At 62.6% G+C, this 23,757-nt stretch overlaps 1 protein-coding gene across 1 annotated transcript in view; it reads left to right on the top strand.

Moving 5' to 3' along the window:
• Nucleotides 1-457: 457 nt before the first annotated feature.
• Nucleotides 458-23,757, top strand: part of LOC119090166 (tensin-2) — a 109,196-nt gene continuing 85,896 nt past the window's right edge. Inside the window, exons 1-2 of the mRNA XM_037212956.1 lie at nt 458-873; nt 5,517-5,625. Of these exons, the coding sequence (XP_037068851.1) occupies nt 778-873; nt 5,517-5,625 (205 nt within the window). The 5' untranslated portion in view covers nt 458-777. The remainder of the gene's footprint in view (nt 874-5,516; nt 5,626-23,757) is intronic.

Here is a 23,757-nt window from a genome sequence, read left to right as displayed (position 1 = left end):
GGAGCGAGGACGTGCCGTGAACGAGCCGCCGCGCGGAAAGCCGGACAGGCTGGCGGTGGGCGGGTTGCGCGTGGGAGCCGGGCGGACAGGGGCGTCGCCAGCGCACTCCGCCGTCGGCTCTCCGGCGTCGCAGCCGGCGCCGTGCGACCCTCACCCGGCGCCCACACACGCTCGGGTGCTAATGTGACGACTCCCGCCCCATGCGCGGCCCGGTCGCGCCGCCGCCGCCACTCGGCCGTCGCACCTGTTCGTGGAAGCTCGGTGTCGTGCGGCAAGGCGGGATTAGCGGCGCCACCGCGCCGGGGCCGCGCCGCAGCTGTCGCCGCCGGGCTCGCATCGCCTTACTGGACCAGCGGTCGGTCCTGCACGGCCCGGCCGCGCGGTCCGTGTGGTCCGTGCGATCCGCGCCGGTCTGTGGCCCGCGGTCCGCTGCTGCGCGCCCTGCGGTCTTCGCCGAGGCGGGGCCGCAAAGTGCTGCGCGAATCGCGGTCGAGGGTGCGCCATGAGCTGGGGCGTAGACAGCTGAGAGGGAGCCGGTTGGCCAGAGTCACGTGGCGCGACGGCAACCTGTTTCTACGGAACTGGCGGCGCTCGGCCAAGCGCCGGCCGCGGTAGTCTGCCGCTGCAGCGGAGCGCGGAGGAGGCGGCGAGCCACGTGTGAAGTGTGAGCGGCGCGACCGGTGAGCGGCGGTGACCTCAGGTCAGCGGCGGCGCCGGCGAGAGTGGCGCCGTGTGAGTAAACCCGGGCCGGGAGATGGGCCCGTTGCGACGCGGGGTATGAATCCCGCCAGGAGCTACGAGTCTGTCAGCGAGCTCCAGCTGCCTGCGGGCTGCGCGGAGCAGGTCGGCCAGGCGCCGGCCTCGTCACAGCAGGTAATCATGGGTCAATGCGCGCAGGGAAAGCCCGAGGACCGGTGTAGGAACCCCGGCCGATGTCCGCGGAGACTGGCTGACATTTCACAGTCGGTGGGCGTGCTGATCAGTATTGGTGGCCTTGCAACTTCCCAGAGTTGTGACTGGGATCTCCCGTAGAGGGACATGAGAGGGGCATAGGGGCGTGCGAATTTTCACGGGTGAGTAAAAGATACTGACGAAACGTACTGGCGACTTACGATTTACATTACTGAAGCCGTGACCTTGCGACTCGTTTCAAAGTTGTGGGAAGCGCTTCGATTAAGAGTTATTAAAACCTCGAGTTTTGACGTAACAGCCCTGTTCCGAGATGGCTTGCCGATGATGGGCAGTTGTTAGTGCTCGTTGGGGTGCATCATAAACCGGTCCAACTGGATCTTAAGGGATTCAGTGTTCTTTTGTCTTCGTTAACCTTCTGATAAGGGATCGCTTAAGTAACGGACCAGATGGTGACTTTCAGACACATGTATGCGCACGTCATAATTCATGGTATATGTCATCAGGTACGGGCAGTTTGTTAGTATCTACAGAATCATAGTTAGTATCTGCGAACCTTTAAAAACCTAGGCCGCCCGAAGGCTCCTAAAAACAAAGATCCTCCTCGCAGGTGAATCACGCGCTTGTGGATCCGTGGATCTTGGATCAGTGGATCAAGTGAACGACGTCTGATGTGGGCGACACGGCAGTGCAGGCCAGTGACCTGCCACTCTGGGCTCAGTGACCTCCACAGCCACCCCGGCAGTCAACACAGCCGCGGCCCACCCGTGCCAAAAGCCACAACCCGGCCCCGCCGGTCAGCCCGTCGGCTGGTCCAGCCGTTATACTGTCAGCGGACGCTGCTCCGCTGGGGAGGCTCGCCTCCAGCTGCAGGGGGGGGGGGGAGGGGGGGGCTCCGTACAGAGCGGCTGGCGTCGCGCCGCCGCCGCCGCCCACTGCCAGTGCTCTGCCGGAGGCTCCAGACGCCCACTGTCAGAGGCTCCAGCCGGGCGCCAGACGGATGCCTCACGTGACGCCGGACGAGCGGTGGCCGAAGCGATGGCGCACCACCAGTCGGCCCGGATACGGTACTGCGCCAGTCAGAACACAGGCCCTGTCCACGAGCTGGCTGGACGTGTGTGTGTGTGCGTGTGTGTGTGTGCGTGTGCGTGTGTGTGTGTGTGTGTGTGTGTGTGTGTGTGTGTGTGTGTGTGTGTGTGTGTGTGTGTGTGTGTGTGTGTGTGTGTGTGTGTGTGTGTGTGTGTGCGTGTGCGTGCAGGCATCACGCCAGTCTGTAGCGGTTCAGCAAGCCATGTCCATCCTCGGCCCGTCCGCACGTGAGAAGCAGACGCCGTCTGCGGCGTCCGTGACTACCCGCGACGGCTCGTGACCGCGGTCCGCGACAGCTCGTGACCGTGGCCGACTCTCGGCCGCCGCCCACACAGCGCGCTGTGACATCACTGCGCTCCGAGAACGGCCCGTTGGCGTGGCAGGAGGGCGGGCGGGCCAGCAGCCACCTGGCCCGCCGGCCGCTGCCGTGCCGCCTCCGCAGCCAATAGCCCGCCGTTCGTGACCGGGCTTCTGCACCCCCGCCGGGCACGGCTCGGGCATTAGCACTGCATACGTCAGTGGGACGCCTTGGTGCATGGCATACAAATGGGCCTGTGCTGACGGTTTAGGACATTTTTATGGCTACTGTGAATGGTACCGGGCGAGGCAGACTGGGATGGCCTTCAGTGATGGGTTCAGAAATCAACAGGGGGATGACCAAGCAGACTCAAGGGGACACCATGTCATCAGAGAAACCAGCTCCGTTGGGGTGAGCTCTTGAAGCATTGGGAGTGCTCTCACTCAAGGGGCCAATAAATGACGCCAAATAAGTCATCCGTTATAAACGGTAACAATCCCAAATCATCCACTGGTCGTTCTGAGTATCTATATATCGATTTCGGTAAGACTCGTGGCCAGAAACACAGGAAGAATCGTACATTGAGAGGGGAGACAATTCAAACATTTCCCCGAAGAACGAGCTCAGCACGCTGCAGGCGCGTGCAATTTCTTGTGTGAAGAGATGGCGCCGGGGAAGTCATGGCCAGTGGCGATGCCAGTGGTGTCATCATCATCATCACAGACACACCGCTGGCGTGGGAAAACTCTCAACGCGTGGACAAAGGGGACGATTGTCCTCCGCTCTGACAAAGACACTCATATTCTCCCTTAGAAGCGCGTACACTGGGCAACGTAAGTGCGAGTCTCGGTCTTAGTCCGCTCTTAGGAGTCACGGTACGAGTCTGCTCTGTCCCAGCTTGGGACAGAGCGGGTCAAGGTCTGGGGATGCTATTTGACCTGAAGTGTTCTCTTGAACAGAAACGGTACGACAGCGTGTAGTATCAGGCGAATGTTTCATGGGCGATGAAGACGGCATGTCTGTATCGCTGGGGCTGCTCCTAACCAGACGTCACACCACGGCGGACCAGCGTGGGAACGCCGGCCGAGCTCGGGCAGACTGCTCGTGCCGCGGTCCGTCCCGCCGGGCCGACTGGGCCGTCACGGGCTGGCTGTCATTAGGTGTGTCTGCGGTCAGGCCACCTCCACCTGACCCGGAGGCCGCTCCATCTGACCCGGCCATTCCACCTGACCCGGCGCCGGTCACTCCACCTGAACCCGGGCAAGGCCATTCCACCTGAACCGGTGGCCACTCCACCTGATCCGAACGGCCGCTTCACCTAACCCGGCGGCCACCTCCACCTGACCTGTCGGCCACTTCCACTCTGACCCGGCTGGTCACTCCACCTGACCCGCGGCCACTCCACCTGACCCCGGCGGTCACTTCCACCTGATCCGGCGGGCCACTCCACCTTGACCCGGGCGGTCACCTTCACCTGACCCGGCGGTCACTCCCCCTGACCCGGCAGGGCCACTCCACCTGACCCGGGCGGTCCACTCCACCTGACCCGGCGGTTCACTCCACCTGACCCGGCGGTCACGTCCACCTGCCCTGGCGGCCCGCTTCCACCTGACCCCGTCACTGATCCGGCAGCCACTCAAACCTGGCCGGCGGGCCAGGTTCACCTGACCCGGCGGCCAGTTCACCTGAACCGGTCACGAATCAGTCGCCGGTAGAATGACAGTCTAACCGGCCTTGCAGTCATGTTAGAGGAGTGCTTTCCAGCAGACAGGGGGCTTCTGTTAAGAGAAGGCTGAGGGGTGACTCAAGACCGTGGGCCGTGGCCGAGAAAATATTTCGGTCACTAACACCGATATGTATTTAAGACAACTCCTTTTCCCTGAAATGTCTGATGTGAGAAGGCACTCGATGGAACCGCTATCCATGCGTGCAGCCTCATGGACGGATTGATAGCGGCATGCACACATTGATAGCGGCATGCACACATTGATAGCCGCATGCACACATTGATAGCCGCATGCACGCGGCATGCAGCTGAACGGAGCTGGTGGCCAGTGATGTCGCAACGCTTACACCGGGAGATGCTCTGCTCTGCTCAGGACCACACAGCTTCACATATTTACCGACCTTGGCACGTGTTCGCACTTGGCGAGTAGCACGTGCCGGGGCATCGTTACGAGATCAAAATGAATGCCGTCTTGCAGTAACAACACACTAGCGAAGCATCTGCCGGACGCGCCCCCATGCTGCGTGCGGGTATTCTTTAACGAGATATGACAAGCAGAAGGCGGGATCTGAATGAGCCGATTGTGAATGCACGAGAGCACGCGCGTGCGTCCGAGCGCCGGCGTATGCAAGACGCGCGCATCTGATAACTGAGCTCACTTCCATCTGCCGGCCCCTTCACCGCTAGTCCATTGTTACGTGTGGTTAATGGCGCCCTAATTCATCAGTTTTCCATCAAGCTGTCATAACCGGCGAGCCGAGATAAGATCGCCGTCCTGTGATGAAGGGCAGTTGGGACGCGGGCGTCCTGCGGTGGGCGACCCTGCCGCGGCGGTCAGTGGCTCCCGCTGGCGGCCGGCTCAGCAGCCAGTGGTGGCCTGCAGCTGCCGGAGAGCGGGGCCGCTGCCGACCCGACCCGGGCCGGGGCAGGGGCAGGCCGCTGCCGACCCGACCCGGGCCGGGGCAGGGGCAGGGCGGTGCCGCGCGGCCGGCGCCGGGGCGCGCGGGTCGGCGCCCCCGGCGCCGCTGCGCTGGGAGCGCTAACGAACCCGGCTGGCCAGAGATCATCTGCCGACAGCTGAGGATGGATCGCCACCCATTCCACCGATGCTGTCAAGCCCTGGTCGGCACAGAGCACCGCTAAACACTGGCGGACACAACCGCTGACAGCACCAGTGAAAACATTAGCGGCACGTTCGGCGGTCAAAATTCCCCAGATTCTCGCCATGCTAATTTGTCATGTTACCAGTGCTTGCAGAACGTATAAGCTTCGGTGAATGTGAACAATCCTCACCAAAAGTCAATAAACGTAATCGTGTATGAATGATGTAATTGTCAGTTTACCCTTCTGTATGACGGGAAAGCATTTGAAACAAATCCCTCTCACCCACCTGTATCGTGCTGTTGCGGTCGCTGTGTTCCCAGATCTCTCCTCGCGCCGTGGTGCTTCTGACGCCGCCTGACATGACCTGACCCGCGCTTTCCCCACCTGCAGGGTGACATATCACTGCAATGCCACGCCTTCAAGAGCAAGCTGTTCAGGAAGAAGCGAACGTGCAACGTGTGCCACCAGACCATCAACACACAGGGCAGCTCGTGCCGAGGTCAGTCTTGTCGCGCCGTCTTCGGGCGGGCTTTCCAGCGGCCCTTCTCCCGCCATCGCCGCTCCTCGCCGCAGATTGTTGGCTGGTTACTTCCCGCCTGCGTGGGTGGCGGCGTCGTCGCCAAGGTCTTGTGTATTTGCTTTGTCGTCGCAAGAGAACAGTGGCATGTCTTCTTTTCTACCTCTCTCTGTTAACAGGCCGCGGACCAAACCATTGCCACCTCTCCCCCTCGGTTTCCTCAGTCGCGTGTGCTCGCATGCTTCGGCACTTCGACGTTCCTGTCCTCCGTGCACTCCGAGCTCAAGCGTCCTCTCTGCGCCGGTCGCGGAGGAGTGTCCCCAGTCCTCCTGACGTGTGGATGGATCCCTGACGGCGGTCACTGCGCTGGCCTGCCGCCTTCAGCGAGGATGGGATGCACCCCCGGGCAAGACATTCAGGACTCCCTCGCGGTGTGGGTTTCACGCCGACGGCCGCGCTGGGCGGCGAAAGCCTGGGAGCCGCCAGCGCGACGTCCACCGGGTGGGGCGGCAGGTGCGCCGCTCGTGTAGTGTTTTCCCAGCTACTTCAGCTTGGGTGAGCGAGGACTGCGCGACCGCTTTGTCGCTTCGGATGTCGCTCGCTAGACAGGGCGGAAATTTGGGTTTCCCACCGGGACTTGAGCCGGGATCTTTGCAATCCTGGTCCAGTACAGTCAGTCGGAAAAGGCGAAATGAGAAAACTATGCGAACATGTCATTCTCACCGGGGCGTGAGGCTGTCCACCGGACCGAACCGGATTGGACCGGAGTCCAGTCCAGATTGGACCGGACCGAATCGGATTGGACCGGAGTCCGGTCCAATCCGGACGAGCATGGCGTACCGTCATCCGCTGATGGTGACGGACTATCGTCCACCATCGTTTATCATGCTCGCCGCCCGGACCGCGCGGAGAAATTAGCGCCAAATGTACCGGCGCGCACCATTAGCTCGCGGATTAATGACCGGGCACAGGTCCAAATGTGCGGCACGGCGTCCTGAGCTGATTGCTGGCGGGCGGGTCACCTCGCGCAGATCCCGGCCAGCCGGACACCGGCGAGAGGCGCGCCGGGTCCCATCTGAGCACGGCCGCCGAGCGCGCAGGGCGCCGGGTCACATCTGAGCACGGCTGCCGGACGCTCAGAGCGCCGGGTCCCATCTGAACACGGCTGCCGGGCGCTCAGATGGCGGGTCCCATCTGTACACGGCTGCCGTGGCTGAGGCGGAGGCGGACCGACAGGCGGGTGTCTGCTCCGACCTTGCGGCGAGCGCCGCCGCGCCCAGCCGTATCATCACGGCGGGACGTCTGTCCGCCGCCGCCTGCCGATCACAGCCGCCGCCTGACCCTGGTGACCTGCCGATCACGCCGGCCGGGGGCTGCCGGGAGCGCCTGGTGACACCCTGACCCCGCCGGAGCAGACGCGGGGTCGGCACGCTGACGTCACCGGCTGGGCCGTTCTCCCACACATGCTACGGGCGAACGGCCGGTCTGACTGCGTGTGATACCCTCGTTGGGAGCTTCTGTCGTCGCTTGTTTTTTGTGCACCCCAGTGCTAATTTCCATTTATAGCGATAATACTTGATGACAACGGCGGTGCACTTACGCATATTGATGCGCGGCTCCCCAAAGTACGATGAAACACGTGGCCGATGTGATGAAACACGTGGCATGATCTAATAAATGGACGCTCAGGGAGGCCGCGATCCGTCCCACGTGCTGTGTCTGGTGCCGGTAATACGCCGCGGATGCAATGAGTTTCGAACTCATGAGTACACTACGACGAGGTGATCGTTCCACCGAGCTGCGGGATATTCTGCGGGGTGTATCTTACCTGGCGATGCTGATGACCTTGCAGCTATTTTTGATGACCTTGCAGCTGTCTTTGATGACCTTGCAGCTATCTTTGATGATTGATGATCTTGGTCCGCTTTCGTCCCACACCCGGCCCCAAAGCACCGTCACTCCCGGTGAGCGGTCTTTTGAGCTGAGTTCTGGCAACTATCCTCGGCGTGAAAGGCGGACTCATAGCAGAGGGAGGGGTTCAGCAGAGCCGTGTCCCCATCCAAGCCAAAGACCACGACTCACAGCCGCCAGGTCAGCAAAGGCCGTCCCGGGACGTGCGCGAGCGGCGGATCTTTATTGGTGTGACTTCCAGCCTCCGCGAAGGACATGTTTGGACTTCGCTGCCTTTGGGAGCTGCTGCGCGAGAGCCGTGTGTGGGAGCCGCGGGGCTCGCGTGGGAGGCGGCCCTGGCGGAGCGACCAATTACGGAGCCTGGGCGAGTGAGCACGTGTGCGCTGTGAGCAGGAGCTAGATCGCCACAAATGAAAGCTTGGATAGGCATAAATGTTTTGGATATTGGGGCCGGTGTTTCGGCGCTGCCGCCGCGTCACCCAGCTGCCAGATCGCTCCGGCGCCCGAGACACCTTCGTCACCACGTATTGATGCAAGGGGGCTCAATGAGTCGCTTATGTCTGGCATTGGGGCTGTGCGATGTACTCCGTATGTGAGGTCAAATGCGGTTGTTCGCCTCTCGCCTTGGCAGGAAGGGCAGACGCCGCGAGGAAGCTCAAACGTCTTGGTACGGCCGAAGAGTGTGTCGCGTATGCTTGTGCAACCGTAAATTCCTTTTTCAGCTCCACGTTCCCGTTAAATAAATGCCGCCTGGATAAGATTACGCTTTTACAGTCTAAACGTGCCTCTAATGAAATCGAATTAACGGGAATGCGCTGGAACGTGAAGATGCGAGCATACGACCACTCCAAGAGAGGAAACGGCCATTTAGATAATGAATGGACCGTATAATTTACGATTTTTTCCGTCGTGACGAAGGAGCGCGTCTAAATGGGTGCTAACCTATTCGTTTCCGCCACAATAGGTTAGCGCCCATTCAGACAAGCTCTTCGGCGGAGCTGATCCACGCGACCTCCCTAGTCGCGCCAGCACCAGCGCTAATTCCTGGCCCGGGACCGCCTTTCAGCCCCTCAACGCTGTTAGCACAGCCGAGCCAAATTGCAGCCCGGCCAGGCCGGGAACGTTCTGCGGAAGTCGGTGTCCGCGTGTGGTCAATGTTGCCGCCGGACTGGTGCCCCATGCGACACCAGCCCGCGGCCCGACACCACGCCGGCCGAGCCGGTGGCCGGGCTCAGGTCTGCGCTCGGGCGGCGTGCTCAGCTCCTGCGGCGTCGCGCTGGGGTCGGGCGGACCCGGTCCGCGGCACGCCAGGTGAGGACACCGTCCCCCGCACGTGGCGGGACGACACGCCACGGGAAGAACGCCGCGGGAACTGACCCCGCGGTCTGCGGGGTCAGTCGGTGACCGTGTGGTGACCTTGTCCGACAAGCTGGCGGCTGCTCGTCGTGAGCTCCATTGACGATCCGAGCTCGTCCCTCGGGTGACCCGCGTCTGCGGAGGCGTCACCACCGACTGCCACCACCACCCTGTGTTCGCTGCTCAGTACCGCTATTTGGCATGTTCAGCGGCGTGGCCCTCGTACGTGACGCGGTTTGAGGCGGTGGAACGCCGTGAGGAACACTCCTGCCAAGAGACACTCGTGTTCCGGTACCGCGCCCGGCGGCAGCGGGGGACCCTCCCGGCAGGGGGGGGGGGGGGGGGGCGGTATGCGGGTGAGCCGCCGGCCGGCCGGCCCCGGCAAGGCGGGCAGGGTACCATCCGCCATCCACCTCCAATATGCCATGACGGGGCCGCTCGGGAAGGGTCGGAGGGGCCGCGGGGGAGGGGTCGGAGGGGCCGCGGGGAGGGGGGGCAGCGGGCCCCGGCGCCGCAGCTGTATTCGCCGCGCTCGCCGCACTGTTCAACGGCCAGTGATACGTGTCTCGGCGACGGAAGTGCACGCGCACGCGTGAGTCGGCGTCTCCACCGTCTGTCGTGATAGTGCCGGGCGTGATCGGAGGCGGCCGTGGTCCGGGCGGGGTGACGCGGACCAGCAGCGTCGGAGCCGGGCCAGGCCCGGCCGCGGGAGACCGGCGGGCGGCGACATCAGACGCCCCGCCATGAAAACCCTCTTCAGAAAAGGTGGGCATGCCACGCCAAACGTCGGGCGAATGGGCTCCAAGCGCGGCCCATTTGAAAATATCCATTGGAACAGTAGTGACGTGAGCAGGACATGGGCCCTGTATTTTTCCTGGGGAAGGGCTCCACGAAGTTTCATTGGTAGCAGGCATGTATTTGCCCACGGTTTGTCTGGCACGCTTTAATGCATACAATGCACGTGGTTCCCAATCGCGAACATCAACGGGTTTTGACAATTACGCAAGGTGTTAGGTTATCAACAGGAATGTAGAGATAGCTTATTCTTTGCACGAGGCATGGGACTACACGAAGTCGTAACTGCCGCCTCGGTCCCCCCCCCCCCCCCCCTCCCATGGCATGGCCCGACATGCTCCGCTTAACGTGTGCATGATCTGAAATTCTGCTTACGGGCCCTGCAAGAGAAGAATCCACTTAAAAAATTTCACCGCCCTCGCCCGTTTTCCGATTTATATTTGCCACAAAACTCCGGTAACCAAGTACCAAAACCATGCGGGGGAACATCCGACTCCGCGCACATGAGCCAGCCGCTGCCGGCGGCCAGCGCGGCGTCCGGCGCCGGCGTTCGGCGTGACCGATCGGCGCCTCGCCTCCAGCCGGCGCCGGTCGCACGGCGGGTCGCTCGCGCTCCCATGGCCGCGTCAGCGATGATATCTTTATTGGTCCACCGCGCGATAGCCCCCTGAGATCGTCGCCGGTCCGGCGGACCCGCCGGTAAATCGTTGGCCCGGGGCCGCCGCCATAAATTACCTCAGATAATAGAGAGCACATGTAGGAATAGAAAGTCCAATATCGTCGCCGTAACAAACGGCGCTGTTTTGATTGGGCAGCCGGTGGAGGCGGCGCGTCGAACTATGAGAGGCGTGCGAGGGTTTTTTGTGGTCGGCGCCGGGCCTCACGTCGGTATGTGGGACGCGCCGACTATACCTGCCGTCGATGGGCAACGTGAGGGCAGCCGGAGGTGAGATGCTGCGAGGGAGAGACGTGAGAGGAGCCAACTGTGAGCTGCTCCGAGTTAGGGACGTGAGGGGAGCCGAATGTGCGCTGCTCCGAAGAAGGGATATGAGAGGAGCCGACTGTGAGCTGCCCCGAGGGAGAGATGTGAGAGGAGCCGGCTGTGAGCTGCTCCAGGAGAAGGACGTGAGAGGAGCCGGCTGTCGGCTGATTCGAGAGAGGGACGTGAGAACGGGGAGCCAACTGACCGCTGCTCCGAGAGAGATGTGACAGAAACCAGCTGTGTGCTGGTTTGAGGGCGAGAAGTGAGAGAACACTGCTGCGAGCTGTTCCCTGGAGCGCAGCGGGAAAGGCTGGGCCCCTCATCTGCGGACGTAGCATGCAGCGGGCGAGAGCACACACTCATGGGAGGGCCCACGTCGTACAGATCCAGTCTGCCGTGCACGAGTCGTGCATGCAGGAACTGAGTCCCGAGTGCCCGGCTCGCCTGGCGAATCCCTTCTCACCAGACCGCACGGGACGTTGAATCATACACCAGTTGTGTAAAGGTCACTCGGCGCCAACACCTGCGGTGCCCCGTGTTTTTAGCGCCGCTGGTATTACGACCAAGTGTCGGCAGGTGACTGCGCCTCTGATGAACGGTTTTCAGTGCGCCAAAAAATGCCGTCGCCCGTTGGACCGCGTCGCCGCATCAGCTGCTGTGAGCCCCCCCCCCCCCCCCCCTCCCCTGCGCCCAGCGGACGGTGCTGCATTCTCTGCCGTGCCCTTTAGCGTTCGTTCAGAGCAATTAGCGCTGAAGACGTGCGGCGGGCCTGTTGTCGCAGGCGCCAAAACTCACGCTCGTTAGCGCCTCTGACCGCGGCGCCAGCCGCCGACGGTCGGTGAGACACCGACTGTAGTCTCCCTGCCTCCGCCTCCGCTGAGCCTCTCCCTCCGCCGCTGCTGCCACCGTCGCCGCCGCCACCGCAGCCGCCGTCGCCGCCGCTTCCGCTCGGCCGAACAGAGCGACGAACACCGACGCCGAGAAACACGGCGCGACGGGGTGAGTGACAGACAGAGTACCGTTCACTGGCTGCGACGGCGGGCGACGCAGGAGCGGGCCCGAGGAGGCGGCGAGAACACCGGCTCCGACACGAGGTGACACGGACTAGCGTCTGACGCAGGGGCGGCGTTGGGATGTGTCTGAGAAGCAGGCGCCGCCGGGACACGCCGGACGCCTCCAGGAAACGCCTGACGAGAAGCCAGCACTGAGAATGTTCGGCACACAGGTACCACCTTGTAATTTCTGACGTACAGGTGTTATGTGTGTCCCACACGGAAACAACACTGAACTATCTAACACAGTCCACTCGGTGAATTTCTGGTAAAAAGCTGACACCGGTAGTGTCTGATGGAGCCGACACACCGGAACGTCTGACCGGCGTGACACCAGACATGTCTTGCACAAAGCTGACATCGATAACGTCTGACGCGACACCAGGTAATACCGGAACACGGCGGCCACACCAGGTAACACCGGAACACGGCGGTCACACCAGAATGTGCTGGCGGAGCCGGACGCCTCGTTCAACCCGTTCCCGAGCCGCGTGGGTGGGCGGGTGGGTGGGAGGCGGAGCGGTGGGGCGCCGCTCTCTCCCACGGCAGGCCAGAGCCGCCAGACGCCTGGGGAAGAGCTCAGCTGGTCGGCTCGCGCGCCCAGCGACAACACGCCGGCTGTCGGTACCTCGCTTTTTGCGGCGCGCGTCGCGGCCGATGAAAAACCGGCCGGCGTATCTGGCGGCGCTCGGTGTGGGTTTCGCGCGGAACGGCCGGTAACGATGTTGACCCGCGGCCCATTGCATGGACTGCGCATCTGTGTCAACACGCGGACCTCATATTAACGCTGCGGCAGTGCACGGCCGTATTGCTCTAACCTCCGGCGCGTGGGATGTCCATGCAGCCTCTGCAGTGCGCGCGCTGTCGCCGAGCTGACGGGGGACAGATGCCGCGCGACCTTGTTATCGCAGTGAGGGGCGCGGGGAACGCATCCGGTGACGCGATGTTCCCCAGCTCCCCCCCCCCCTTCCCCCCCCCGTGACGCGGCCAATACCCTTCCGTCGCCGTCTAGCGAGCGCCCCGAACGCCCCAGACGGGGGCGGAAGAGGAAGGGGAGGGATGTGTGGGGGAGGGCGGCACGTGCCACCGCAGCCTCATTCAGCGCGCCGTGCCAGGGCCAGGTGGTCCCACGCTCCGGCACAATCTGTCGCGGCCCGCTCAGCTGGACGGAAGTGGACCATTAGAGGAAACCACGGGCCTCGCTGGGCACGGCCTCAAAGCGATTCCCAGACCGCACTCCGCGGACGTGAGGTCATGCCTGTTAACCTGGAATTCCAAGTAACCCTGTTGTGGCGTGGAGTGGCTGTCCCAAACTGCATGGCAACGGCCAGTGTTCACATGGCCCTGCATAACTGGCGTCCATGGCGAAACAGCTCGCGAGCTGTCGTGAGCGTGTTGGCGGTCTTCCGCCATCCATGCCAACGATTAAATGAAGGACACTAGCTTTTATCACTGTCGCCCCAAACGAAATAATCGCCGCGGGCGATTCCTCGCACGGTGCCCGCCCGAGCTGACAAAGCCAGCCAGTCAGTGAGGGGTCGAACCCCGCCTGGCGACGCACAGGAGCGGCAGCCCAAGACCGGCCAGCGGCGCGACCCAGCCCGACACGCACGCGCACCCCTGTGCGGCGCCACTGCCTCGGGCCGCCGCTGCGGGCCACGCCTGGGCTGATTTGTGACGCCGGTGCTCCGCCCCGCCCCCGAGAGCTCTAGGACCGACGCGCAAGACCTGGTCCGCTGCTCTCCCATTGCGCCGGGCCCGCCTCAGTCTCGTTGCCCCGGTAATTACCATCTGCAGGTCGGTCACGTGGTGTATTAATATTCCGGGGGCGGCCCTGTGCCGGTATGCGCGCGCCCGACATGCCGCGACGGGCAGGCGGCGCGCGCGGCCCCGTGAGGCTATTTCTGCTCCGCCTCCCGCGTGGCCAGTCTGGCGGCGCCGGCCGCCGCCGACGCCACGCAGAGGCCCGCGCCATCGCCAACACGTGGCGCGACGCGGCGCGCGCAAATCGCCCGCCAAAAGAGCGCGGCGCGGGAGCGGCGGCAGCGGCGCGCGAAAGGAAGCGCAGGTCGCGATCGATCGAGCACCCATCATACCTCTCTCTCCAAACGCCGGCCGAGGCCTGATGTATGGCCAGCTTGGTTTTCACGTGGCCGGCGTGCCTGAATAATTGCGTTTGGGCGCGCGAATGACTCGGTGGTGAGCGATGGGTGGTCGGCCGGCCGGCCGGTCGGCCGCGCGCCGGCGGAGGTAGGCGACGCTTCTGCCGGGTCCGAGCGTGCCGCGACCGAGCGCCAAGTTCCGTGACCCGTGCACTCGGACGGACGCCGGGGCTGGTCTCTTGCGGCCCCCGGTAGATGCCGACACCGGCGCATGCAACTTCCTTGCGTCCCACGTGACGACGCCATGACTGTCGCTCGTTTTACGAACTGCTCGGAGCAAGTCTGCGTGGAAACAGTTTCAGCACCACCACCCTCTGCTCTGCTCGGCCGGCGTGCATTCCATCTCGTCCCGTGACTGTTCGTCGCGGTACTTAGCTTTATATCAGCCTTGGCGGTGTAGCTTCAGGCACGTGGTGCCAGAAATAATCACTCCGGACATTGCGGGCGCCACGCGCTGTTTAAATCACCAAATATAGATTGCAGGCCTTCCAAACATCCTGCTAGTCATACCAGCTTATAAACTGCCTCAATAATTCAGACCGCGTTCAGCCACCTGGACTCACCCATCAGACTGAGCCGCATCTATCACCGCGCAGATGCGAGACTGCCGACAGATTAGTCCTGTCCGCGCAGGCGTCCGGCTGCAGACTCAGCTAGCCACTCTCGCGGGCTTGTCCCAGCTGAGTGAAAGCAAACTGAGGTTGTATCTTTCATTAGAGTGCCTTCCACATCCGCCGAGTGATGGGGTTGACAGCCGGCCAGGGCTCGAGCGGCTGGCCGGGCCGCGGCGCCGGACCGGGTGCCCGCGACGGCCCTCCGGCGCCGGCTATTTCAAGCGCCGACTCCCGAGCTCGGGGCGACCCATTTCCGGCTGGGTCCGTGACACCCCGGCCGGCTCGTAAGGTGTCGCCGGCCCAGAGAGAGGGGGCGGGGTCACCGCGGCCGGCGGCTGTGCGGGGTGTGACCAGGCCCGGCCTCCGTGTCGCCCTCGCCGCCCACTCGCGCAGTGACCGGGAGGCTGGCGACGGGCCCGGCAGCGGCTGTCCAGCGGGAGCTGGCAGGGGAGGCCGGCCCGCGCCGCGCCGCTGGCTACGCGCGGCACCGCGACAGACGGTGTGGTCACAACAAGCCCTACCAAGGGTCCTGCTGCAGCCCCTGCTGCTGACCACAGCCCCTGCTGCTGACCATGTGCGGCCAGGGCTCCAAGGGAGCTAAGCACTCAGAGCTAAGTTAGACCCAAGTGGGCACTCAGAATACGAGAACCCGGGGAGCCGTCCAGGGGCGTGCTTCCCAAATGAGTTTAGAGGGGGGAGGGGTCGGGGCAGTAATAAATGACCCAACCTCCCCCGATTATGCCAACAAACAAGCTTCTCCCCGAATTTTGCTCACTTTGTTCCAAAATTTGGAGCAGGAGGGGGGGGGGAGCCCGAGCTGGTGATCAGTTCCCCGAACTGAATAGGAAACTGCACCTCTCGAGTCATCTACGGCGCTTGAGTAAAACAGCGTAATAAAGAGAGTCGCATTTTCTTCAAATGGTCCAGCCACGCGTCCATGCAGTGCCATCCAATGCATTGCAAATGAAATGTGTTATGCAGTCCTAGAGCTTGATGGGAAGTTAACCAATAGTCGGTTATTAAAATAAGAAGGTCGTTTTTCACCGCAAATAACATTGTGCGCGTTTGGTCACGTAATTTCTCTCGCTTCATTTACTTCGAATGCGAGACAATCCAAAACGACTTTTCAGTGGTACGCTTATGACGACACATTTAACTAGTTAGTGATCGAGCCTGTCTAAATAATGCTGTTAACTGTCTGCTCATACAGAAGCATCGGGAATAAACATGATCTTTACTCGCTTGCGTAAGAGATGACTTGAGACTGCAGTTTGCAAGTCCACGACAGCGAGGATTCTGACGCATGCACTCTGCACAGTGCCTTGCATTCGTATTGGAACTATTCCCGTTTTGCAAAGATGGGCGCAGTTTGATGCCTGTCACTCGTCAAACGCGTGGCTTTTAAACGAACGCATGAATATCTTCAGAATGAGTTGGGTTTCGAAAGGAAACTTGCGTAAAGGGATCATTCCTCAAAATATATCACCGCCTGTCAGCCAGGGAGTGACATTGGGAACACAGCCAACGTCTCAACACTGCTGTCAGTTACGTGCCAACCACTCATATACACTCGGCTGGCGTCATGCTCTGACCGCCTAGCATTCGACCCAGGGTTGAATTGTGGTGCGATCGATGCGCTGGTGACCCGGGCCGCCGGGCCGGGCCGGGCCGGGCCGGGCCGGGGCCGCCGGTCGGCCTCCCCTGGCGGCGGCGGCCGGCGGCCGGCCCAGCTGGTGGCGCGCCGCTCAGTCACGCAGCGGGCCGAGTGCGTGTCGGCCGCGCCGCCTGCGACGCGACGAGACGTGGCGTCGTCCCCGAGCCGTGCGCGGCCAGCGACGGACTCCGGTGGCGGACTCCGGTGACGGACTCCAGCGGTGAACTCTAGCGGTGGACTCCAGCGTGCCAGAGTCGGAGTCGTGTCGTGAGCAGGCGTGCTGGGCGCAGTCGGCGCCGGGCGGCGCGGTGCGGCGCGATGACCGGCGGGCCGCCGGGCCCGGCCCGCAGCCGGCGGCGGCCCCTCAGATGACCCGGCCCCAGTGTCGCAGCGGCGTCGGTGTCGGCCGCGCTGTGCAGACGGAGCCGCGCGCCGCCAGCGGTCCTCGCCGGCCGGGTGGCGAGCTCCGGAGCTGAGCCGGCGCTGAGCTGAGCTGAGCTGCGGTGCTGTGCGTGCCGCGCGACGGAAGCCGACCCTGGGCCCAGTCAGCCGCCTTCGAGTGTGTGCCGCTGTCGGGACGATGCCGCCGTAGATCGAGCCGCGTCCGCGATGGATCTCATAAAAGACTGCTGTAAGTAAACCTGCTGCACGAGTGGCGTTTTAATCCCCGGCCTTGGGAGTCAATCGCACGTTTTTGTCGCTTGCTTTCAGTGGCAGTGTCAACAGCCTGTCAACAGTGACGTTTACAGACGCTAGATGCTGCGCAGCCTGTCGCACGTTCTGCGGTCGAAGCGCAGCTGGGCTCTAAATCGCTCTTTAACGGAGCAAGCTTGCAGGCTACTGGCGGGAAGTTTCATCGTGCCCTCGTACCCGAGGGAATATCTTGCATTGTTTTGCGGTCGTGTGTAGGTCGCGCACGCAGAGATGTCTGCACAGCGAAAGCGGGACTCCAGTGCAAGCTCGCCGTCGGACCCCGCGCGCCCTCAGCCTTCCTTCCGCCACCCCACGGCCGCAGCTGGCAGCGGACGTCAATGTGAGCCCGCCTGCTGGCCTCACGTTCCGGCCCGGTTTCTCCGCCCGGCGATTCATAAGCGATGACCGGCGGCCGGCGGCTGGCGCGTGTTTGAGGGCGCCGCCGACGCCGCCGCCGCCGCCGCCGCCGCCGCGCGCCGCGCTCCGCTCAGGCCCGGCCGGCGTGCAGCGGCGGGGTCGTTTGTCGCCGCTTTCCCCGCCAAGATCGGCTCGATCGGCGCGGTTCCGGCTTTGGCGCGCCGGCTCCGCGGGCGTCACTCGCGCCTTTTTGTCGGCGGTTGTACGACCAGCCGGCAGGGATTTAACCCGCAGATCGGGCGCCGCCGACACTCGTGCGGCACGTGCATGGCAGACGCGAGCCTAAGCCGCGCAGCGCCGCGCATAAGAGGATCGCCTCGCTGTTGACGTGCGCGGCTGGAGGCGTGGCTCGCCAGCCCGCCGCCGGCCCGTCTTGTGTGGGGCAGGCCGCGATCCAGGCCGTAATTGAAAGGAAGGGGAGGTGATGGGTGGGCCGGTGGGCCTGTAGCCGCGGCTAAAAGGCGCCTCAGTCGTGATGTAGCGGCAGCAAGCAGGCGTCACGGCTGTGATGACGTCGCAGCTGTGATGACGTTGCGGCTTTGATGACATCGCGCCTGTGATGACGCCGCGGCTGTGATGACGTCACGTTGGTGATGGCGGCACGTCTTTGATGACGCCGCGGCTGTGATGGCGGCGCAGCTGTGATGACGCTGCGGCGATGATGACGCCGCGGCTGTGATGGCGGCGCGGCTGAGATGGCGGCGCGGCTGTGATGGCGGCACGCCTTTGATGACGCCGCGGCTGTGATGGCGGCACGCCTTTGATGAAGCCGCGGCTGTGATGGCGGCACGCCTTTGATGACGCCGTGGCTGTGATGACGCCGCGGCGATAATCAGGCCGACCGGGGCGGAGCAGTGACCGAGCCGGCGGACGCGCCACCGTTGCATGTCATTGCCGCCGGCCGCCACTGTTGGGCCTGATGGTTACAGGCGTGCACTCGTGCTGACAGCCAATCTTCCAGATAATTTGTGAGGCCACAGCCTGGCGAGTGGAAGTACCGTCTAAACTAGCTGTTGTAACGAGCATGGCATTGCTTTGGATGCAGGTGCAAATTTAAGGTTCAGTCCAATTAACCACTTTATCCAATTGCTAGCTCTAATGGAATCAGCATTGCACCATGCTCTTTTCACCGAATGCTTGCTGCTAGGAGACACGGCTCCATCAAATATTGATGTCTTTTGAGTCTTCAATGGGCCGTGTAAACGCGATTGAACCCAGGCGGAATGGATAACGAACTGGCCCGAGAAGACATTCAAGACAAAAATGCGGAATGGATGTGGTATGCATAGAGACTTCAACATTCACATTAACGTGCCATGTCGTTGGGCGCAAAATGGCCCCGATGCCGACGCGCCCTTAAACACTAAATCACCACTACAACATGCCATACCTCTTTTGCGTTAACATGCCTTTTGCAATTAACACATTAAGAACACGAGTGGATATAACGCGTCCTTGATATTGCTGTTATTTATCATAAAATCACAAACGTAGAAAATAAAAGTGGCCCTGAGTCGACAGGATATCTTTGTGAGGATCACCAATTGAGCTGTCTAGCTATGTAATCCAGCATGCAGTGCAGTCGAACGTTGCAGCTACACTGTTTCATCGAGGATGCCGTCGACTGTCGCGCGGTAACCATTTATTTGGCCATGCGCACGGCAGCCATTCAATTCAATGCTCGTTGCGTCCCGATGTCGCCTGACAGCGAATGCATATCATTCGAAAGCCGGCAGACCACGAGACGTTTGCGCCGATCCAGTATCTACGAAAAGGCTCGGTCTTGAACCGGCATTTCGGTTTGGCAGGCCGGCGCGTCTCCTGTCTCGCACTGCATTACAGACCCGATCGACTGGGATTCCGACCGCGAAACAATGCTTCGACGGTAGCCGCTGCGCCAGGGAGCGGTCCGCGGCTGATGGCGGCCGGGGCTGGCCGCGGCGCTGGCGTGCGGCGGAGCGGCGGCCTGTCGCACAGTGCGAGCCGCTCATGGCATGCCTCCCAGCCCGGCCGAGCCTGCCGCACAGAGCGAGCCGCTGGTGGTATGCCTCCCACCCCCGGCGGACCTGTCATACAGCGCGACAGTGCGAGCCGCTGATGGTATGCCTCCCACCCGCGACCGGACCTGTTGCACAGCGCGACCCGCTGGTGGTATGCCTCCCACCCCGGACCTGCCGCACAGAGCGAGCCGCTGGTGGTATGCCTCCCACCCCCGGCGGACCTGTCACACAGCGTGGCAGTGCGAGCCACTGATGGCATGCCTCCCACCACCGGACCTGCCGCACAGCGCGAACCGCTGATGGTATGCCTTCCATCCCCGGCCGGGCCTGTCGCACAGCGCAACAATGCGACCCGCTGGTGGTATGCCTCCCACCCCCCGGCCGGACCTGTCGCACAGCGCGATAGTGCGAGCCGTTGGTGGTATGCCTCCCATCCCCGGCCGGACCTGTCACACAGCGTGGCAGTGCGAGCCACTGATGGCATGCCTCCCACCCCCGGACCTGACGCACAGTGCGAACCGCTGGTGGTATGCCTCCCATCACCGGACCTGCCGCACAGCGCAAGCCGCTCATGGTATGCCTACCATCCCCGGCCAGCGGTGTGACAGTGCTGCTGGTCAGGCCAGCGCCGCCCGTCCAGCCTCGAGTGCACCGCTGCGGCGCGCTAATCGCCGCGAAGCCTCCGCGCGCCGTGGTCATTCAATTTCGATTAGCCGCCGTGTGCAGCCGCTGACCGCTGGCCGTGCCTTTTACGGCTGCGGCGGTGAGCTGAGATAATCCGCGCGAGGCAGCGTGCCGCGCGCACTGCGCCGGCCCCGGTGGAGGTATTCAGTTTCTGCGCTCGTGCAGGGCTTAATCCCAGCCGGAAGTGAGCGAGGTGGTGTTCGATTACTGGGGTACCGTTACCATCAGCTACCAACGAGGATACGTTTCTTCCCACATACCCGGCCAGCGCGCCGCCAGACCCTGTTTTGCATGCGGACGCCGCGTGCGCCGAGTGCGCCTGGCGCGGCCGGCGCACCGGTGGGCGTCTCCCTCCGCTGTCCCGGGATGCGCCGTCCCGTTACTATTCTGCGGCGACCTCCGCCCCCACGGGGCCGGCGCGCGGCGGCCGCGGGGCCACCGTCTGTCGCTCAGGCCCGGCCTCCGCTCGGCCTCCGCCCCGGCGCGGCCCGCTCGGGCGGCTCGCCTTACTTGGTGTGAAAACGGACTCGCCGCACGCCCGCGTCCGCTGCCGGCCGCCGCGGTGGCCTGTGTCCCGGGTCGGTCGCTCGAGCGCCACTTGCGGTGCTTCACATTTGCATTATGAATCATGATTTTGTCCAGTATTCCTGCTGAAAGTGATTTGCTGTCCCATTTGTATGCAGTGTTTGATTTCGGACGCGTCGGATCAAATTCTTGCGGTCGGTGCGCTCTGAAAGTCAGTTTAATAGTCACGGTTGATGATGGGGACAGCATATGGTTATACCAGCTAACACACGGTGAATTCATCTCATAGCTATCTGTATTCGGACAACTTCTCGTAACCTACGGACGTGTTTCACTGGACGGCATTTGTCTGATTTTCCGCTAATGACCGGGTGACAGCTGCTCTCCCAAGTTTCGACTTCCGGGGCTCGGTGTTGGGATTCTGGACGGCGCGAATGCACATAACGCGACAATCGGCGTGTTTGCATCATTCAAAGCCTTTTGACTGGCACAAACCGTGAGTACGAAGAAGACCTCTTGACACAGACGTTTGTGCGGCCGGTGTTCCCCTCGCCAGACCGGTGACGTCCCTGGACCACCGCCATGGGTGTGTGCATGCGTCAGGGGTACTCCCGGTCTGCCAGCCTTGAGCGCCGCGTTCGCCGCCGGTGCCGCGCCGCTCACGCAGCCCCAGCCCCAGAGTGGACCTCTCCGAGCGGGCCCGGAGCTGCCGCCGCTGCCGCGCCGCTCACGCAGCCCCAGCCCCAGAGCGGACCTCTCCGAGCGGGCCCGGAGCTGCCGCCGGTGCCGCGCCGCTCACGCAGCCCCAGCCCCAGAGCGGACCTTTCCGGGCGGGTTGGAGCTGCCGCCGGTGCCGCGGCCCGTGAGCCTCGTCCCAGCTTGTCAACGGGAGTCACCGGGCGCAGGTGGCGTGCTGGGAACGGCACCGTTTGTTTTATGCATGAGGGAGGTGGGCTGATGGCAGCGGTTGTGCGCGCGTGGGAGAGAGCGCGGCACGCTCGTCTTGTCGTGCCTTTACCGGTGCCGCCGAAAACGCCGCCGAAATTCAGAGCATTCGTTGATGACATCGGGCGCTTTCTGACACATTTTTTAGGGCGTTTCAAAGCTGCCGAAAGCAGCTTGCACGTGTCGTAAACCTCCATGAATGGCGTTTGCAGAGCGTGTGCATTAGTCGCGTGGTCCGGGTCCATGTTTGCGGTATGCCTTTGCAATGTGCGGTTATTTGCTATGCACTCCTGCACCTCGCAGGCTTCGGCAGCGTTGTCTGTTTACTTGTGCAAATGCACTGAATCCACTTGTTTTATTTGTACGACATGAGTTATCACTCCGTTTCTTTTCGTACTCATTACACATACATTGCTTGTGTTTACGTGCCCTGCTCTGGAATGACACTTGAAGCGTTGCAGTCAGAACTTGGCCACAAATGCTGCAGAACGTGGCCACAAATGTGGAGATCTTTTGTGAGAACAATTTTCATGCATACTCATCGCGTACAAATGCCACTTGACCAGCCTCCCATCACGGGAAGCTGTTTTTGTGAAGCATCTGTCGCTTCGATCAGCGATCACCGGCGAGGCCGAGCGGTGGGCGGCCCGACCGGCGACGGCTGTCGGTAGGTGACAGCTGCGGGTTATGCCGGCGGCACCGGTGTCAGATGGGTCGTCTGTCAGGTTGGCGGCACCGGTGTCAGGTGGGTCATCTGTCAGTCCAGTGGCACCGGTGTCAGATGGGTCGTCTCTCAGGCCGGCAGCACCGGTGTCAGGTGGGTCGTCTGTCAGGCCGGCTGCACGGGTGTCAGACGGGTTGGGTCGTCTGTCACGCGTCCTGGCGGCTGGCTGCCGCACCCGCCGAGCCGGTGCCGCCGGCTGCGGAAGGACCATCAACATATGCATCCATCGAGCTTTAACGACAGGGTCACGTGGCCAGCTGGCACGCGGAAGGGCGTGCTAAATCAGTGCAGCGGAAGCCACCATCCAGTCCGTATTTGTCTATGTGTTTTGTACAGATCGACCGGCGCGCCATACAGTCGGTCTGTGCGCCACAAGGTGGGCCGATCGGCCGGCGTGCCACACGGTCGGCTCGTGCGCCACACGGTCGGCCTGTGCGCCACACGGTCGGCCTGTGCGCCACACGGTCGGCCTGTGCGCCACACGGTCGGCCGGCGCGCCACAAGGTCGGCCCGTGCGCCACACGGTCGGCCGGCGCGCCACACGGTCGGCCCGTGCGCTACATCGTCGGCCCGTGCGCCACACTTCAGCCGGCGCGCCACTCGGTCGGCCCGTGCGCCACACGGTCAGCCGGCGCGCCACACGATTGGCCCGTGCGCCACACGGTCGGCCGGAGCGCCACACGGCCGGCCCGTGCGCCACACGATGGGCCGCCTGCCGTGGAGCCGTCGCATGCGGCCCGGGTCCGCAGCCAGTGCCGTGCTCGCGATCCAATCTCGCTGTCCGGCACGATGAAGCGGTACGCCCATCCGACGGCGCCGCTGCTGTCCGAAAGCGTGCATGTCCGGGAGATTTGTCGCCGGCCTGTAAGACAGCGGCGTCTCGATACCGCGCCTTAGATCGACGACAGGCTACAACGTCCCGGACAGGCGAGTCAACTGACTGAACAGCCGGTTGAACAGGCCGATAGAGACGTTCGGGTGTAGGATCTTTTCACCCGGTTCGCCCGCCACCTATGGTGGCCAGGCCCGTGCCAAACGCCGCATACTCAGTCCATCAGTCCTATCCTCATTTCACAGCCCGTGAACCATTTGGTAGATTTGGGATTCGTAGTGATAAAAAAGAACTTGTAAGCTATGGTTCGTTTTTTATCCCTTGATGATCACAGGTCACGTGCATGCAGAAGCTCTGATAAAATACAAGCACAGCCAGCAATGTTCAGTGATATATCTGCAACATAGCTGTAAATAGCTATCTGCAAATATATCATTATGTCCGTTATCCTCCATGATTAGTCATTACGAACAAACCCACCCCTGACCACAATTTTCATCACGTACCAACCAGAACCAGCCCATTACACATTGGATATGGATAACTTGGCTCCGCCCAGCCTGCGAACGCTCCTTCGGGCCGTCCATTGGCACAGTTGGGGCCGGGTCGGATCAGTCGTACGGTAAGCATCACCCCTTGGGGCCGTCCATCGGCGCAGTTGGGGCCGGGTCGGATCAGTCATACGGTAAGCATCACCTCTTGGGGCTGTCCATCGGCACAGTTGGGGCCAGGTCGGGTCACTCGGACGGTAAGCATCATCGCTTGGGG

The sequence above is a fragment of the Pollicipes pollicipes genome, unplaced genomic scaffold (assembly GCF_011947565.3).
Source record: "Pollicipes pollicipes isolate AB1234 unplaced genomic scaffold, Ppol_2.1 Scaffold_3087;HRSCAF=3621_pilon_pilon_pilon, whole genome shotgun sequence".
NCBI classification, from domain to species: domain Eukaryota; kingdom Metazoa; phylum Arthropoda; class Thecostraca; order Pollicipedomorpha; family Pollicipedidae; genus Pollicipes; species Pollicipes pollicipes.
Note: the sequence above shows the minus strand (reverse complement) of the source record. Positions and strands in the feature narration are given on the sequence as shown.